General features: G+C 43.8%; 1 protein-coding gene across 1 annotated transcript in view; it reads left to right on the top strand.

The window, feature by feature from the left end:
- Positions 1-955: 955 nt before the first annotated feature.
- Positions 956-14,640, top strand: part of C2H5orf49 (chromosome 2 C5orf49 homolog) — a 52,305-nt gene continuing 38,620 nt past the window's right edge. The window contains exon 1 of the mRNA XM_029590015.1: positions 956-1,185. Coding sequence (XP_029445875.1) covers positions 1,036-1,185 — 150 coding nt within the window. The 5' untranslated portion in view covers positions 956-1,035. The remainder of the gene's footprint in view (positions 1,186-14,640) is intronic.

Raw genomic sequence — 14,640 nt, 5'->3', positions numbered from 1 at the left:
GAAAGATCAAGGGATTGATGTAAAGAACAGATTAAGATATAAAAATATATTATGGTCAGATTCTGGTGGGTTTGAATGAAATAGGATTCTCTATCTTAAAAATGTTTTATGAATGGATTAAGTGTGTTTGAGTGTGTATGAGTGGGAATGTTTTTTATTGAATATGTATTGTGAAAAATAAATGTAAATTACATATCTTATGAATGGTAAAAGTTACATGAATGTTTTTGGTAAAAGTTATATGAATGTTTTTGGGTATTTTTTCAAAATATAAAATTCAGCGTTAAATATTGAGATGTGCTTGATTTTCATTCCAGTAGGAGTGTTTTTTTGGTGTGTGTGTGTGTCTATATATATTGTTACATGTACCACACTCGCTGGACTCACGTGAATTATTTCTATTTACAAGTTCAGGTGTCACTTTCCACACCTCTAGGAGGCTCAATCTGCTGAGAAGCCGATTAGAGAAAGCAGCTTTCTTACTTCAGGTTTAGCTCTAACCCAAAGACTCTTAAAAAAAAAAAAAAAAAAAAATCCTTTCACCAGACTTTGATAATTCCCCCCCCCCCCTTCAAAATAATAAAAAAAGCCCCTCCGCCCTCTGACATACAGATTCCATAAGCAGCCCCGGGAAAGGTGCAGCCGGGGCTCCCCTGGTGCACGTTCCAGCCTGCAGCATCCAAAAGAATGCAGTCCCAGTCCGGCATCAGTGCAGCCCATAGGAACCGGCTTGGTTTATCTTTGATTATTTTTATTTTTTCACAAAAGCCCCCCCCCCCCCCCGCCTTATTGGAAAGCTTCCCCTAAATTAAAGCCCCCCCGTTGTCCGCACAGGTTTCCATTGCCTCCAAGAACTGTCCAAGCAACATCCCTGAAACAAAAAGGTTAACAAAAAAAAAAAAAAAAAGCCAGTTTGAAATCCTGCCCTCGGGTTACAGTATCCCAGCAACCACAGGACGCCTCTGCACCAGGCCTGCCAGCCGGAAATAAAAAGAGATCTGCAGAAAGGGAACGAGAGAACGGGGGTGGTGGGAGATGTCGCCAGAACTAGGCGAGGAAGAAACTGCCCCCAGTCTGTGGAAGAAGCCCAAAGAGCTGCCCATCTCTGCCCAGTCTGCCTTCTCCTACCTCCCACTCAGGAGAGAGGGACCCAAGGAGGAGCTCTACTTCCACCAGGAGTGCAAGGTACATTACAGGGGCAAGGAGAGGGTCTCGGGCACACCCTGCTTCCTCTGCCATTGTTCTTTCCTGGGAGAATTCCCTAAAGGAGTCCTAGTTCGTTTTCTTTCCTGGAGATGTTTTTATCCTCCTGAGCTGAGGAGCGTGAAGGTGAAGGGAAGGTGTTAAAATGAAACATAGCTGCTAGGTATGACATTTCAGGACTGACACTTAAGACAAAAGTATACTTGGAGGCCATGTCATTCAACAAGACGCGTTTTATTTTGGCATTTTAAGTGAGTCGGACAATTTTTTCTCACCCCAAAACAAGAACTGAAAAAAATAATACTTGGAAGCAAAAGTATATACAAACTTAGGCAGTCTCTGCCTTCTTTTTTATGCAGTTAAGAAATTGTAGTGGATAAATATCCTGTATTGATAAATATGTGCTAGTGTGCTACATGATTTCTCAGTGCATAAGCACTTTTTATACATCATTTACCATTAAAAATCCTTGTTTGTTTCGGCATACCCAGGGCTGGTGCAAGGGTATTGGGCACCCTAGGCGACCCTTGTGCTGCGCCCCCACCTGTTTCGGCGCCGACTGCAGCAAACAGTCTCTATTTCTCTTTGCCGCGAGCGGGATAGGCCCCGCTTGCGGCACCAGGTGGCTGCTCTTCGGCGCGCCGTAGGCGACCGCCGAAGTTCGCCTAATGGATGCGCCAGCCCTGGGCATATTATTAAAGCACATTGCAAAAGAAAAAAAAAAACCTCACACGGGCTGGGTGTTGGCACTCCTATGCCTGCATTGAAGCAGATGGGGGCAGGGCTGGTGCTAGATATTTTGCTGCCCTGTGCGAACAAGTAGTGTGCTTCCCCCCTCCATGATTCATTCATCTCCCTCTAGTAAATTAAAAACTTTAAAATCAGACATTTCTCCCTACCCAGGCCCAACACTGTGGAACACAATGCCACAAGAATTAAGAGTGATCACAGAGCATACACGTTTTAAATCAGATCTTAAAATTTGGTTGTGCACACCGGCATTTACATACGAGAGCAATGACACATAGAATTGTTTTATTTCATTTTACTAATTTTACTGTGTATGTAGGTTTTTAAGAATTGTTTTATTCAATGTTTTTTATGTTGTGCATAGGATTTTAAGATTGGTCATTTTATGCTATAGATTGTTTTAGAAATATCAATACTAACAGTTTATTATTTTATTAATTTGACTACAATGTAGTAATGTTTGGCACTTGAACTAATTTTATTGTTTGTACCTTATTAATTTATATTATGTGCCATGTGAACCGTTGTGAAGGAATTGATCCAAATGATGGTATATAAACCTTACTAAATAAATAAATAAATAAATAAATGCCCGGGTCCACCCCATCTCCTCTGGAACTCATGGTCAATGCAAGAGCATTAGTTGCCCTAGCACCCCCTTTCCCACTCCAGCCCTCTACAAACACACAATTACAAATTATGCATCTATAATGCCAGATTTTGCATTCAAATAACATTCAGAGTACAGTCTTCTGAAGTGAAAGTATCTTTACAGCAACCTCTATATTATATTTACATGCTATGGTGCCTACCAGAAAACCCTGCAAAAATACCCATATGTTATTATGCCTATTGTAATGCATGTTAAATGTGGGCTTGACCTTCAGAAAGCCATGAGTAAACAATTACAATATAGCAAACCTCCCATGCCAAAACAGCACTAATTGCCAGCACTCAAACAATAACAATCTTGCCTATGAAAAAGTAACACGGCAAATATAACACCAGCTCCTAAAATACCAATACACCTCCTATTAGGAAAATGGAACAAGCCAGGCTGCTATACAGCCCTATACAGAAGCTACCTCCTAGCAAATACTTCACCTCTAGCACACATACAAAACACTGACATACCCTCACCAAATACAGAATAAAGAGACCAAAAAGTAGAAATAGAGGTTTGCAGACAAAAACTGAACTGGACATGGCAAAAAGCCAGACTCTATTTACAGAGCAGCAATGCAAAAACAGAAACCACCATTCCTCCTAAAATATCAAATAATAAAGAAATATAAAATATCAATCATAATCGTAAAGCCATATTAATAACAGAAATATTTCAAGACAGCTAAAGAATAAACATCCAATATTTGGAAACTCATTTAAATTGTTTGTTTTTTTTAATTTCCCAAACACCAGTAAAATATTTCAAAACAGCAGACATCAATCACCCAATAATTAACACTAATAAGGATAAAAAAAAAATTCCCACTCTCCTAACCTGGGCATTAGTGGTGGAGGGAGCTTTCTCCTATCTCTCTCACAAATGCACACACACTTTCTTTCTCTCATACATCTTCATGCTCACACACTTATGCTTCCTCTCTCAGATGCACATACTCCCTCTCTCCCACAGACACAAATATGCTGTCTCTCACACACACACGGGCTTCATCTCTTCTTTTATTCCAGTTGCTCCCCTGGGAGCTCTGGGCTCGTCTCTTCACTTTGGCCTCTATCGGGTCAGGGTTCAAGGTGGCCTCCACTCCACTTGAGCTGCTGGTGGGATGCGGTCCAAGGGCAGCCCAAAGCCTCTTCTCTACTTAGGCCATCGGCGGACGGATGGGGTCCACCGTGGACCGTGGCCTCACTATCTCTGCTTTTTACTTCTCATCCCTTTACCTCACCACCTCAGCTCTTCCTCCCCTTTCCCCCACTTTTCACCCCTTCTCTCCCTCCAGAGGCTCTTCCCTCCCTCCCCTTCTCACACTGCCTCAGTTCTTCCCCCATTCTTGTCCCTCTAGAGATTCTCCTTCTCATCCCTTACTATCTCAGTTGATGCCCCTTGCTCACCTTATTTCCTCATTACCTCAGCTTTTCCCCCATCCCTCCCTCCCCTCCCCATCCCTTGCTCTTTCCTCCCCTTCCTATGCTTTCATCACTTTCTTCCTCTACCTTCCCTATGCTCTTCCCCTACTCTTCTCATTCAGTGTCTCCCAGGCTCTTCCTTCTCCCTCTCCAAGTACTGGGAATCACCAGCGCAGTTTGAACAGCCGGGCTTCTCCCTCATCCCGCAGGAGCCGGCAGCAGGAGCAGCATTTGAGCGACGTCATCTCCCGCTGCTGCAGAGCCAGTCTCGCAGTAGGAGCTGTGAAATCTCGCTGCTCCTCTTGCGAGACTGATCCCCGCAGCAGTGGGAGATGACGTCGCTCAAATGCTGCTGCTCTTCCTACTGTTGGCTCACGCAGCTGATGTGCTTTTGCTCCTCTACACCAAGTCAGCAGGGGTTTGTTAAGCCTCGTATCCATCCCATAGCTTTTAATTTTTACTTTGTGTGCCCATGGTGTGGAGTCCTGCGGGTGGCCCTGCAGCCTCCACTCCATTTTGGCCACTAGTTGACCCAGGTCACCACCTCCTTGGAGCCTCCGCCCTGTGCCAAGTGCATGACTTGCATCAGCCCTGAGTGGGGGGAGTATTTGAAGGCAATGCTCATTTTGGATAAAAGGTCTATGTGAGAATCTTTGTGCCAGTGGCCCTCCTCATACATCCGCGACACAGTAGACATTATTACTGTATCATGAAACTGACAGATTTAGTATTGAGCGCCACAGACATCGAGTTCCTTCATTCTACCTTTCCCCAGGACAGGGCAGCGCAAATTGGAAGGCAGAACTTGGATTCCAGAACGGCAGAGATTAGAGTGTCTACTTCCCCCTGTTATGTGATTTGGCCACAGTAGCTTTAGAAAAGATCTTTTGTATGCTTAATTGAACTTTTTACAACAGGTGAAGGGTATGGCCATGGGTGCCCACAATGGCAGCAGATGTCACAAATCTGTATGTCAGTGATTTTGAACAGTGATGGCTGGCTACCTCGCCCTTTAAAGATGAGATCAAGTTCTGGTGGCGCTATATCAGTGATGTTCTAATGGTATGGGAAAAAAAGCATGACCAATCGCAATTTATTTTTCCTTTGCCTTCGCAACCAGTACGTCAGTTTGAAGTTTTTATTGGTATACCAACAACACTCTCATACCTTTTTCAGACATCACCATTTCTGTAGTGAATGACCATTTCTATTTTGGTTTTTCACATGGTCACAGATAGAAATGCACTTCTGAGTGGAGAAGGTGTGAGAGAATGTGCGCCCTCCTGTGAAACCTATTGCGGAGAAACTGCAACCCTTCCCCAGGCATACACAGAACAACTATAATACCTTCCCCACCGTCCTCACCCACACGCATCCCACGCCCCTCAAAAATCCATCTCTGTGACAGAGAGGGAGGTCACAACCCAAGTCGCTACAGACTCAATCAGTGCAGGAGGGGAGAGGAATGGGTAGGTGGGTAGAGAGAATTAGGAGGTACGGTAGGATAGGGAATGGGTTGTGCTCTGAGGATGAAGGCTATATATGAAAGAGGAATGGGGGGCGAATAGATGTGTACATGTATGTGTATTGGCCTTTGGGATGGGATAAGATGAGAGAGAAGGCACCTGGGATGGGAAAAGGAAGGGGAGGAATAGAGGCTAGGGATGCAAGGGGAAACCGGGCTGGAGATGGGGAATGTACACTTTCTTCACACATACACCCCTCTTTGGATTCCTCCCCGAGATCCCAGAACCTCCCTCTCTTCCCCTTTTCCTAGCCCCCAATCTTCTCTCCCATCCCCTATTTTCTACCTCCTCCCCAAAGCTCCCTCCCTGTCCTCCCCTATCCCTTGGATTGTCTTTCTCACCTCTCCCACATCGATATTTGAGATCCTCCACCTATAAGAACAAATTAAATTATGCAGACACAAAGTAAATTTAGAAAATGACTTCATTTTTATTATGCAAAATAATTAACATTTACTCTGTAAAAATGATTCAGATTTATACAGATGTGCTACAGAAATTCAGAAAATTTGCCACAGAATCTAACCCTGAACTGCAGCAAGAACCTAAAGGCTTTGGGTAAAATAGGGGAAAAGCCCGTCACAAGACACTTACAAAGATGTCAAATCCCTGGGCACCTAAAAACGAGCACCTGGTTCCTACCTCTGTCCTAGACCGAGGGCCAGGAAAAGCCATCCTCACTGTTGAAAGTCGCAGTCACTGAGGCCTGGGACTGCTCCCTGCAAATATACAAGAGAAGCTACAGAGGATAACAAATAAAAATTAGTAAAAAAAAAAAAAAAGCAAGTAAAAAAAAACAGAACAAAAATAGCAGTAAGAATAAAAGAAAATAAGCCAGAAAGCAAAAAAGTAATGAAACAGACATTAAAATTGAAAAAAGAAATCCAAATTAAAGAGGGTTCAAGATTCAGTGTCACGTCAATTAAGTTCAGACATAACCATCTAAGTGGCTCCATTTGAATATTTGAGCATGATGAGCAGCTGCCAGTTAGCTAACTTTTTATCCAGCTAAAATGAAGCTGGTTTGGTGAGAGGCAGAACGGGGGCGTTCCAGAGCATAGGCATTTGTCCAGCAAATATAAGCTCCAGAAAAACACAAACGGGCCAATACAGTACAGTAACCTGCCATTGAACGCACGTTTTCCCTTACCCCTTATTCAGTAAGGGGCCGAAAACGTGCGTCCAACCCACCGAACCTATTAGCGCCCTCAACATGCAAATGCATGTTGATGGCCCTATTAGGTATTCCCGCGTGATTCAGAAAACAAAATGTGCAGCCAAGCTGCACATTTTGCTTTCAAAAATTAGCACCTACCCAAAGGTAGGCGGTAATTTCTTCGGGCACTGGGAAAGTGCACAGAAAAGCAGTAAAAACTGCTTTTCTGTGCACCCTCCAAATTAATATCATGGCGATATTAAGTCGGAGGTCCCGAAGGGTAAAAAAAGAAAAAAAAATTTGAAGTCGGCCCGCGGCTGTCGGGTCAAAAACCGGACGCTCAATTTTGCCGGCAAAATTAAGCGTCGGCTGTCAAACCCGCTGACAACCGCTGCTCCGGGCCAAAAGGAGGCGCTAGGGATGCACTAGTGTCCCTAGCGCCTCCTTTTGCCTGTTTCTACCGCTGGGCCTCATTTAAATACAGAATCGCGTGCACAGGCGAGTGGCCTGTGCGCGCGACGGGAGAGCGAGCATTCGCCCGCTCTCCCGCAGACTTTACTGAATCGGCCCGTATGTAAGTAGGCAAAGCATGCAGAAGCATAGCTATGGGAATGCTTTCCAACAGAGATTTATTGAAGGGGTATATGTGGGTGTTGAGGTGTGCTTGTGTGGAATAGGGTGTGGTTGGGTGGATGTTGTGGGATGGATGTGTTTGTGTGGATGGAGGTTGTGTGTTTTCTGGGGCATGACTTTGTTTGTACAGGTAGCAGTATGTTTTTTGAGGATATGTGTGGGTGAGATGGGTGCAGGGGGGCCATTGTGCATCAGGGGTTCTCAAACTAGTCCTCTGGTCACATCTAGCCAATCATGTATTTAGGGGATATCCACAATGATTATGCATAAGAGAGATTTGCATGCACTGCCTCCATTGTATGCAAATCTACCTCATGCGTATTCATTGTAGATATGCTAAAAACATGACTGGCTAGGTGTGTCCAGAGGACTGAGATAAGAACCCCTGTGTTAAGGGGATGGATGTATATGGATTGGGTGGGTAGGATTTGTATGTGTGGGTAGGTCTTAAGTGGACGGTTATGTGTAGCAGGGTTTGTGTGTAGGGGAGATTGTGGGATGTGTAGTTTTTGGGTATAGCTGTGTGTTTAGGTGTGGGATGCAGATGTTGGGGCTGTAAAGTGGGGTGGGATATGGTTGGGGTGCATGTGCGGATGTGTGTGTGTGTGTGTGAATTGAGAAGTCTGGGGAAGGTGGCTTGAAAGATGCTTTCAGCATCATCCTTCATCAGCTAAATCAGTTCATTTCCTTGTCTTTGGCAGGGGTATATATGAGAGGTGGTGTGAATGTGCTGATAGCAGGTATGTATGTGTGATGTTTGTGTGTAGAAGGGAGTTTGGGGTGTGTGAGGCTTGGTGTGCAGTGCATGTGTACTTTGTAAGTGTGGGGAAGGTGGTTTTGCAGTACATTTTGGTGCCATCCTTTGGAAGATGTTTCAGTTATTGTCCCTCTGTCTGCCTGTGTTGCATTATGTCATAATGCTGGAAAGGAGAGGGTGGGGGCTTTTGGAATGAAATGCTGGGCAACATTCTGCAGCTTAAAACTTTTTTTCCATAGAAAGGAAAGGATACGTTTTGGAGGCCTAGTTCTTCAAAATTACTGGCCCGATGTTTCTAGTTTTCAAACCCTTTTGAGATGTTCGCATTTTCTTTCTGTTTGCCAAATATGGTGAATTTATGGCCCTTTTCTGGAGAGCAATGCTGCCAAAAGAGAGACATTGATCTTTTTTTACATAATTATTTCCCAGATTCTGTATTTTGGAAAGCATACAAGTAAAGAAAGCATAGAAAGGCATGGCTTCAGGGTACATGGGTGCGGAAGATGGTTTGTGATGGGGGGGTGTCTAGGGTGGAGGTGAGTGAGTTGTTTGGAGAGAGTTGTTTTGGGGGGAATAGCTATGTGTAGGAGTGGTTGTGTTGAAATTGCTGTATGCATGTGGAGTGTGGGGAATTTTGGGGGGTGTGGCAAGCATCTGGGAAGTGTAGGAGGTGTCTTTGAGGTATAGGGAAGTGTGTGGGGGCATTTAGGGGTGTTTATGTGTGTGCAGCTGTTGGTGTGTGGAAGGCATGTGTATGAAGTATTTGGATAGGAGTTTTTGTGTGGGTGGAAGTTGGGTGGATAGAGGGGATTGTAGGATATGCATTTTTTTTGTATGGCTGTGTATGTGTAGGTGGGAGTTGCAAAGATTTATGCATGTGGGTGTGTGTGCTGTGGTGGGGGGGGCGGGGTGACTTGGAGGGCACCTTTTGGTCCCATTCTTTACCAGTCACAGCTATGTTCCCTGTTTCTGGGGGAGTGTAAGTGTGTGTGTGCAGTGATGAGTGGGTATGTAACGTTGGAAATTTGGGAGAGGTGGATTTGAAGGTGCATTTTTTTTTGGTGCCATTCCTATACCAGCTGTTTCAATTAGTTTTCCTTATTTCTTTCTTTGCATTGTTCTGAGTCAAAGTGTTGGAAGGGTGACGGGTGGGATGGGGGTTAGGGATATGCTTTGAGAATGGAGCACTGGTCAATTTTTGTTTCCCATAGAAAGCAATAGGGATCTTATCTGAGGGATTGATTCTCTGAAAATGTTGACCCAATCTTTCTGGTTTTTCTAACTGTAGTGAGAAATTCAGTTTTCTTTCTGCATGCCAAATGTGTGAATTTTTGTCCCCCTTTTTTTTTTAATTATTGTGTTTAAACATGGACAAACACAGATGGGCATTGATACTTTATTTATAATTCTTTCCAACATCCAATACGTTGTAAAACATAAAAAGAGCAAGCAAAAGCCAAAAAGTTCAAAAATAGGCATAGCCCTTCTATAAGGGGATCTGCTTTCACATGTGTCACTCCTGTCAGGACTCTGGCAACTCACCCAGAACATCCATCACCATGTAGCAAAAGTGATCTATATGTTCGTTTTCCAATGTTTCAGCATGTTGGACAGGCCAAGGGTCAATAACATAAGATAATAGCATATATCAATAATTAGCTGCTCTGAGCTGAAGGTGAGGTTTCAGGTAATGCCCATTGCATGGAATACTATCACAGTTATTTATTTATTATTTTTATTTCACAGCTTTTATATACCGACGAACTTTGGGAACATCTCATCGGTTAACAATGAACAAAAATTAGCAACAGGCTTTACAAGGTACAAAGAACTGAAGGAAATTTAAGGAGGGCAAGGGAGAAGGAGGGGCAGGGGGGAGGAGAACTGAAGGGGAGGGAGGGGAGCGAGGGAGAGGAACAAGGGACAGGGAGAAGTGGTTGACTATATTTAACAACACATTCTTAGAATGAGGCTCTATGTACCAGTTATATACATACTATATACATATTATATACAATTATTAGATAGCATGGGAGTTAAGAAGGTTGCATTATCATAGGCTGCTGAGGTTATACTGACAAATTGTACTTTGATTTGAATGCATAGGCAAAGATATTACAAAAGGTGGTGAGTTGAATGCATAGGAGAAGATTTTACAACAGGTGGGGGGTTGGAGGAAAGGGAAACGCAGGGTGTCATGCAGTGGGAATTGTAAGGTGGTGTCAGGGGCAGCAATAGAGATGGCATGCAGTTAGGTGTAGCCTTGCTTGAAGAGCCAAGTCTAAAGGTTCTGCTTGAATTTTTTAGGACAAGTTTCTTGGCAGAGCAAGGATGGTAACTTGTTCCAAAGGGAAGGCCCTGCTAGGGAGTAGGCCCTTTCTTTGGTGGAGCGAAGCTTAGTAAGTTTGGGTGAGGGGGTATGCAGAGTAGCCAGGTACTGTTTTCTGGTGGGTCTATCATTGTTATGAAAGGTGAAATGTTCTTTAAACCAGTGCATGTTGTGGTTGTGAAGGGATTTGTGTATTAGAGTGAGAGATTTGTATGTAATTCTTGACGATACGGGTAACCAATGCAGATGTTTGAATATAGGGGTAATGTGGTCACTTTTGTGGGTGTTGGTGAGGATACGGACTGCTGCATTTTGGAGTAGTTGAAGGGGTTGGATGGTGCTTTTAGGTAAGCCCAGAAGCATAGAATTACAGTAATCGATTTTAGATATGATGAAGACTTGTAGTTTGGTATGAAAATCATTGAGATGTAAAAGGGGTTTGAGTTTTTTCAGTGTGTGCAATTTGAAGAAGCAGTCTTTAAGAGTAGCATTGACGAATTTTTTGAAGTTAAAATGATTGTCAAGGGTGAAGCCGAGGCTGCGCACGTGTAGTGGGAAGGTGATATTAGTAGAGGGAGCATTGATCAATGGTAGAGGGAGTTTGATGTTGTGGGGTGAAATGAGGATGAGCTCGGTTTTAGCAGTGTTGATTGCGAGAAAGTTGTTAAAAAGCAGGGTGCTGATGACCATGAGGGCTGATTTCCAGGTTTCGATGACTTTGTGTATTGTGTCCGTTACAGGTATCAGTATTTGCTCATCATCCGCATATATAAAATGCGGAAGGCCTAGTTTGGAAAGGAGATGGCAGAGGGGTAGGAGGTATATATTGAAAAGTGTAGAGGATAGGGAGATGTGCCTTGGGGTACGTCTTGAGCTGCAGCAATAGGTTTGGAAATGCAATTTCCAATTTGCACACTGAATTGTCTCTCCATCAGGTAGGATTGGAACCATTGTAGGGCAGAGCCTGAGATAGGGATCTGCAGTCAAATGATCTGAATGAGTCACAGTAAAATTCAGCAGGAACATATTGTCAGTGAAGGCCTCCTTTGCCTGGTCTCTGAGTGGTCATTCTTGGCATTCTATTTCCTAACATCATTTTTTTTTTTTTGCTGACAATTGTGTCTAAAGCTAAATCGCTGGATTTTACTATTGGCAATTTCTAAGCACCCTAGATGATGATCTACTAGATTTGGCACTTTTTTCATTGCATTTTTTATGAGAGGAGGTGCTGAGTTACTGACAGAAATTTGTGAGCCATCACTTTTCTGGGTCCCTTATTCACCCCATATCCTTTCCTAGCATAATCTTCCTTCTCCCCTGCCATCCACCCACAGCCTCTCCTCTATGCTGACCCAGCTGCTCCTCCCAGCCCTAAGTGTGAACAGCAATTGCTTGACCATCTCTCTTTTAACCTCCCCCATCCATCCACAAGTATGATCTGGGTATGTCCCATATAGGAATACATGCAGAAGTATTCTTACATTTCCAAACTTTTATTTTTTCCCAGTTGTATCTTACCTTCTTATCATCAGAGAGCATGCTGGGTTCTTCTTTGTTACATGTGACACTGCATCTGCCTTCTGCAGTGATGAAGGTTCACTTCATCATGGGGGGGGGGGGAGGGCAAATCTTCTGGACATTCGCCCTAGAAGATGGCTCCTCATTAGGTCTCTATGCATCTTCATTTGATGTCTTCTAATGTGGTCGCACATGTGGTCTGATGACTGTTTAAAAATATGCAGAGAGGAGGCACCAGTAGGAAAAAAAAATGTATGGAACCAATTTCTGTTTCCAGTTGGAATTACAATAATATCACACGCTTTAAATATAGCTCTGAAAAGCTTCTGCTGTGAGTTTCACAGAAACTGATTTAGCCTGCACTCTATTATTTTTTCATTGTATAATTGTAGTTAACCCTCTCAGACCTCTGCAAGTATTAATATATTTCTACACCCTCTCCCCCCACCAAGTCTATCCTAGGTCATGGATCCTTCCTTCATTCCCCACCACCCCCAAGTATGGTCCAGGTATGTTTCCTATTTTACCGCACACACACAGCAAAATCCAGGGCCTCTCTCCCCACACTGCCCCCAGTATAATCCAAATCCTACTTTCCATGAAGAGCTAAGCAGTGCAGGAGTCTGCTTTGCTTGCATGCTTTCAGGCTTCTTTTCCAGTTTTCTCAGTCGGGCTTCAAGCTCTCATACAGTGCTGAGAGAATTCTTACGAGACTTGCAGACACCACAATAGGCCTATATTATTATGTTTTTATTGTACTTCGCTTTGGTGTACTTTTGTAAGAAATAGCGATTAATCAAGCAAATAAACTAAACTAAACTACAGGCCCCCAGCAGTTCAGCTTGGGGGAAAGATTGGAAGTGCATGTGGAGAAAAAGAGCAAGTTATGGCTTCAGTGGGATGGGCAGGAGTAAGTGATGATATCAGCAGGGAAGGGGAGGAGGCAGGAGCAGACATCTTTAGGCTCCGGATCCCATCGTGCATCACTAGGCCCTACCCTAGTATCAACCTGGTGCAGCAGGAAAGGATCCTGTAGCAAGGACCTGCTCTCCAGGTGATGCATTGTCCTTTCGCACTGAGGATATCTCCCCAAGGCCTACTGCCCAGGAGGGAAGGCTTAGGTCAGCTGTCATAGTTGGTGATTCGATTATTAGGAATGTAGACAGCTGGGTGGCTGGTGGGCATGAGGATCGCCTAGTAACATGCCTACCTGGGTCGAAGGTGGCGGACCTCACGCGTTACCTAGATAGGATTTTAGACAGTGCTGGGGAGGAGCCGGCTGTTGTGGTACATGTGGGCACCAACGACATAGGAAAATGTGGGAGGGAGGTTCTGGAAGCCAAATTTAGGCTCTTAGGTAGAAAGCTTAAATCCAGAACCTCCAGGGTAGCATTCCCTGAAATGCTCCCTGTTCCACGCGCAGGTCACTAGAGGCAGGCAGAGCTCCAGAGTTTCAATGAGTGGATGAGACGATGGTGCAAGGAAGAGGGATTCAGTTTTGTTAGGAACTGGGGAACCTTTTGGGGAAGGGGGAGTCTCATCCAAAGGGATGGGCTCCACCTTAACCAGGGTGGAACCAGACTGCTGGCGCTAACCTTCAAAAAGGAGATAGAGCAGTTTTTAAACTAGAACAAAGGGGAAAGCTGACAGTCGCTCAGCAGCACATGGTTCGGAGAGAGGTATCTTCAAAGGATACTAATGATGCAATGGAATTAGAGCATCCCGACAGTGAGGTTCCAATAATAACAAAAGTAGTCCAAGTGCCTGTAACTAAAAACTCACCTGAGCTAAAAAAAATTCTAACTTATCCCTATCAATTAAAAAGAAGAATGAAAATGCAAACAAAAACAAACTTTGAAATGTTTGTATGCTAATGCCAGAAGTCTAAGAAGTAAGATGGGAGAATTAGAATGTATAACAGTGAATGATGACATAGACTTAATTGGCATCTCAGAGACATGGTGGAAGGAGGACAACCAATGGGACAGTGCTATACTGGGGTACAAATTATATCGCAATGACAGAAAGGAGCACCTTGGAGGCGGTGTGGCGCTTTATGTCCGGGATGGCATAGAGTCCAACAGGATAAACATCCTGCATGAGCCTAAATGCAAAATTTAATCTTTATGGGTAGAAATCCCTTGTGTGTTGGGGAAGACTATAGTGATAGGAGTATACTACCGTCCACCTGGTCAAGATGGTGAGACAGACAATGAAATGCTAAGAGAAATTAGGGAAGCTAACCAAATTGGTAGTGCAGTAATAATAGGAGACTTCAATTACCCCAGTATTGACTGGGTAACTGTATCATCGGGACATGCTAGAGTGATAAAGTTCCTGGATGGAATAAATAATAGCTTTATGGAGCAATTGGTTCAAGAATTGACGAGAAAGGGAGCAATTTTAGATCTAATTCTCAGTGGAGCACAGGATTTGGTGAGAGAGGTAACAGTGGTGGGGCCGCTTGGCAATAGTGATCATAATATGATCAAATTTGAATTAATGACTGGAAGGGGGACAGTAAGCAAATCCATGGCTCTTGTGCTAAACTTTCAAAAGGGAAACTTTGATAAAATGAGAAAAATAGTTAGAAAAAAACTGAAAGGAGCAGCTACAAAAGTAAAATGTGTGCAAGAAGTATGGTCATTGTTAAAAAATACCATCCTAGAAGCACAGTCCA

The sequence above is a fragment of the Rhinatrema bivittatum genome, chromosome 2 (genome assembly GCF_901001135.1).
Source record: "Rhinatrema bivittatum chromosome 2, aRhiBiv1.1, whole genome shotgun sequence".
NCBI lineage: Eukaryota > Metazoa > Chordata > Amphibia > Gymnophiona > Rhinatrematidae > Rhinatrema > Rhinatrema bivittatum.
The sequence above is the reverse complement of the archived record's forward strand: the minus strand, read 5'-3'. Positions and strand labels throughout refer to the sequence as shown.